Source organism: Octopus bimaculoides, chromosome 9, assembly GCF_001194135.2.
Source record: "Octopus bimaculoides isolate UCB-OBI-ISO-001 chromosome 9, ASM119413v2, whole genome shotgun sequence".
Lineage (NCBI taxonomy): Eukaryota > Metazoa > Mollusca > Cephalopoda > Octopoda > Octopodidae > Octopus > Octopus bimaculoides.
In genome coordinates this window covers 22,881,838-22,886,346 of record NC_068989.1, presented here as the reverse complement: position 1 = coordinate 22,886,346, position 4,509 = coordinate 22,881,838, and the positions used below count along the sequence as shown (strand labels likewise).

At 34.6% G+C, this 4,509-nt stretch overlaps 1 protein-coding gene across 8 annotated transcripts in view; it reads left to right on the top strand.

The window, feature by feature from the left end:
* LOC106878206 (uncharacterized protein KIAA0825) overlaps positions 1 to 4,509 on the top strand; it is a 176,526-nt gene that overhangs the window by 137,861 nt on the left and 34,156 nt on the right. For all 8 annotated transcript variants that reach the window (XM_052970496.1, XM_052970494.1, XM_052970492.1 and 5 more), the window contains 2 exons: positions 1,830 to 2,020; positions 3,015 to 3,194. In XM_052970496.1, the coding sequence (XP_052826456.1) occupies positions 1,830 to 2,020; positions 3,015 to 3,194 (371 nt within the window). The remainder of the gene's footprint in view (positions 1 to 1,829; positions 2,021 to 3,014; positions 3,195 to 4,509) is intronic.

Below are 4,509 nucleotides of genomic sequence, written 5' to 3'. Positions count from 1 at the left end.
CTTTCCATGCTAGCATGGGTTGGACGATTTGACTGAGGACTGGTGAAACCGGATGGCAACACCAGGCTCCAATCTAAATTTGGCAGAGTTTCTACAGCTGGATGCCCTTCCTAACACCAACCACTCAGAGAGTGTAGTAGGTGCTTTTACGTGTCACCTGCACGAAGGCCAGTCAGGCGATACTGGCAACGGCCACAAGCCAGTCCAGGGGCACTGGCAACGATCTCGCTCGAAAATCCTACGAAGGCCAGTCAGGCAGTACTATGTATGTATATGTATATATGTATATATATGTATATATGTATATGTATATATATATATAAAGTATATATAGTCCACAGGTGAGACCTAGAGATTTTCTGTATAGATGACACTTAGTAGTGCTCAAAAGATTCAAACTTAGACTCTGATGTGTTTACAGGGGATTGATTCCACAAGGTAAAGAAAGACTATAATAGGGTATAGACACAGTTATGCAGATAAACAAATTAGACACATTAAACCTATTAAATATATTATTTATAATAGTTTGGGTATGAAATACAAAATATGTGTATAGGTATACATGCAAAATGAGAGATATCAAAATTCAGATGACGAATTTTTAGGTTTAAATATTTAGATATTTATAATAGGTTCAGCTTACACAGAGTACAAATGACTTTAATTTTCTCTGTTGTTTGTACTCTGTGTATTTAATGTATCTAATTTGTTTATCCACATAATTGGTTATATATATATATGTGTTAATATTTAGTATAAGTACCAGAGTGGCTCAAGGTCTGAGATTTTCGTGTATCGGTTGCCAACTTTGCCTCTCGTCCTTCTGGGATTGATACAATAAAGCACCAACCAAGAAGATGGCAGGGTACAATGGTATTGATTATACATTTTCATTGAAAACTGCTAGGCTTGTGCTCAAATTACAAATCGTTATAAAGGCAGGGGATTGGATTAATTGCCAGAGTGCCAAGAAAAAAATGCCTTTTAACATTTCTTCTGGCACTTTATGTTCTGAGTTCAAATGCTGTTAAAGTCAGGTGTGCCTTTAATCCTTTCAGGGTCATGAGAATAAAGTTACAGTCATGTATAAGAGTTGATGTAGTTGACTTATCCATGTCCTCTAAAACTGGTGGCTTTACGCCAAAATTATCATCATCATCATCATTATTATTATTAAATTCTGCTGAGGTCAGCCTTGCTTCTCATCCTTTTGGAGTCGATAAAATAATGCCAGTTGAACACTGGGGTCAAACAATTGACTTACTTTTCCCCTGAAAGTGCTGGTCTTGTACCAGAATTTGAAATCATCATCATCATCATTATTATTATTATTATTATTATTATTATTATTATTATTATTATTATTATTATCATTTAAGATGGTGAGCTTGCAGAATTGTTAGCATGCCAAGCAAAATATTTAGCAGCATTTCATCTGTCTTTATGTTCTGAGTTCAAATGCTGCTGGGGTCGCCTTTGCCTTTCATCCTTTTGGGGTCAATAAAATAAGTACCAGTTCAGTGCTGGGGTCAATGTAATCAACTATCCCCTTCCTGCAAAAATTTTTAGGCCTTGTGTCTATTGTAGAAAGGGTTACTGCTATTATGCCGGACAAAATGCTTCATGACATTTCTTCTGGCTTTGCATTCTGAATTAAAATTCAGCTGTGGTCAACTTTGCCTTTCATCCCTTTGGGGTTATTATTATTATTATTATTATTATTGTTAGATTCTCCTATTTTCTGATTCTTGTACTATGTACTTTTCACTTCGGCCTTTAACATTTTCTTCCTGAATTAAATAATGTCTCTTGTTTCTTTTCTACAGAATGAAAGGTGTTCCTTCCCCATTCAGATGTGGCACCAACACTTGACTGGTGTCCGGACTGACATTTGGTCTATATGTCCTCCAAATTTAGCTCAAAGTCTTTTTACCAATATTCTCTATGAATCTCTGGCAATGCTCACAAGAAGATATACACGTATAAAACCAAGCTTTCGACGTGTCATTCAATTCAGGTATAAGTTTCATCATTTTTGATAAATGATTTGGTAGTTGTAGTCATTTAACTTCAAGGTCATTGTGGTCAAACAGACCTGTGTTCAAAGACATTCTGCAACCATCCTGCTTTTATCTTTCAGACATAATACATTGAGGGAAAATTGGTTGCTATTTCTTGCAAGTTGAACAACAGCATAGAAATACCATTGTTGGCTCAGATCTTATTTCAGTAGGGTACTTATTATAACGATATCTATTTGTTGCACTGCTAAGTTACATCTTAAAAAGACAAGCAAACTTCTGCATAATGTCGTTATATATGTATATATGCTGTGCTTTTGTATAGTTTCAGTCTACCAATGACTAGTTATGACTTATCAGAATTTGAAGGTTTATCAGCTATAAAACCGTTACAAAACATAAATTGTTTTGCATGTAATGTATTGGCAGAATCTTTAGGACATTGGATAAAATGCCTTGCAGTTTCTGTTCCAGTTATTATGTTCTGAGTTAAAATTCTGCTAATGTGATCTTCTCGGAGTGGAAAAAAAGCAAAACATTTTAAATCAAATTCCAGGGGAGATAATTCTATCACCCACGGTGTCAATATAATTACCTCCCCTATCTCAAAATTGCTGGTTTTCTGTCAGAGAGAGATGATATATGTGGCCGCAAGTTCTTGTCATTACCAAGGTCCAAGAAAGCCAAAATTCATCCGGCTTACTCCCTAGCCACTGCCGGGATGAAATTTCATCTGCCTCCAATATATGTTTTGTTTTTAACACAGCACATCTGTAAGAGATCTCAGGCAAAACTGCAGTTTCTTCTCTTTTAGTGGTGTGTCTATATTTTGTATGATACACAGATAGATACTACTTCAGTTGTGTATACTGGATTTATATATTACTCATTTTATGTATTATGTGTAATAGTTTGACTCATGAAATTTTGTGCAATTCATGCAAAGTTTAATTGAAAATAATTGTTATTTTTTCTTTCTAATTATTTCAGAATGGATATCATTACAATATTACTTTGCATGTTTGACCAAATGATGTACATTTGTGACTCAAGTGTCAAGCTCCTGGAACCTGGATATAATCAACAACCTCACTATAGCATACACAACCTTTGTTCAATCCTCCTATCTGTTCTTGCTGTTGTTACTTCCCCTGTTGATCTCCTATATAAGTAAGTATTCTATTTTATCATTTGTTTAAGTTAAAGGTGACAACTTAACAGAATTGTTACCGCATGGGCAAAATGCTTGGTGGCATTTCTTTGAATTCTTTACACTCTATGTTCAGACAATGCTGAGGTCAACTTTGCCTGTCATCCTTTTTGGCAGTGATAAAATAAAGTACCAGTCAACTATTGGGGTCAGTGTAATCTACTTTCTCCTTCCTTTGAAATTGCTAGCCTTGTGTCAAAATTAGAAGGTATTAATATTATTTTTATTATTGTTGTACATTTATTTCACTTAGAGCTTTTGATTCCGCTTGCTCTGGTTAGTTCTATAAGAGCAGACAACAACCTGTTGTCAAGGGTCTCACACGATCTTCTTCTTTGATATTTAACATCCAAGTGCCAGTCTCAAAACCCTTGCTGTCCCCAATAAAGCAGTTTGATGAGCATATTCTACCCTCATGCTCCCAATGGCCCTACAACTACTGGGATGACAGTTACTCTCTTCATTGCCCACTTTCGTGCATTCTCATCCTTTAGTGGCTTGTACTTCTCAATTTTTTCCAGTTCTTTATCATCCACCTGTACATCTCCATGTATGGCAATGTCTGTGATCTTGGTTTCATTCATTATTTTTACCAACATTATTATTATTATTATTATTATCATTATTATTATTATTGAAGACATCACATAGTATCCAGTATTGTGATCTTGTAGATTGAAGATATCGTGTGTTCCGGGGATTTGTACAAGTCACAGCTAACACCACAGACAGACAATACTCTATGCAGTATGTGTACAGTTCCAAGTAAAGCCGATTTTTGCAATACACCAAGATTGTAGGGTATTTCTAAAGTGTCCAGATGTTTCGTTGTTGTTGTTATTATTATTATTATTATTATTATTATGGCAAGCTGGCAGAATTGTTAGCATGCCAGGCAAAATGATTTGCAGCATTTCATCCATCTTAACATTGTGGATTCAAGTTCCACCATGGTCAGTTTTACCGTTCATCCTTTTCATTCCGAGTGGAACTTATTTTGATTGATTTATTGCAAATTGCACAGATTTTTTCCACTATTATGTGGCCATGAAACGCGCGTAGTCTTATTATTCACTTTTTTTTTTATAAATTTACTAAACTGAATTAAATTTTTAATCTAATATTTTATAGATTTTATGGATTATAAACTTTTCTTTTAGATTTTATAGATTTTTAAATCAGTATTTTGTAGAGTACATTTTTCTTGATAGTGTCTGATTCCTTCATTGTTTGGATTGCATCTTGGTGGTTCTTCTCTAAATTATTAATATATAT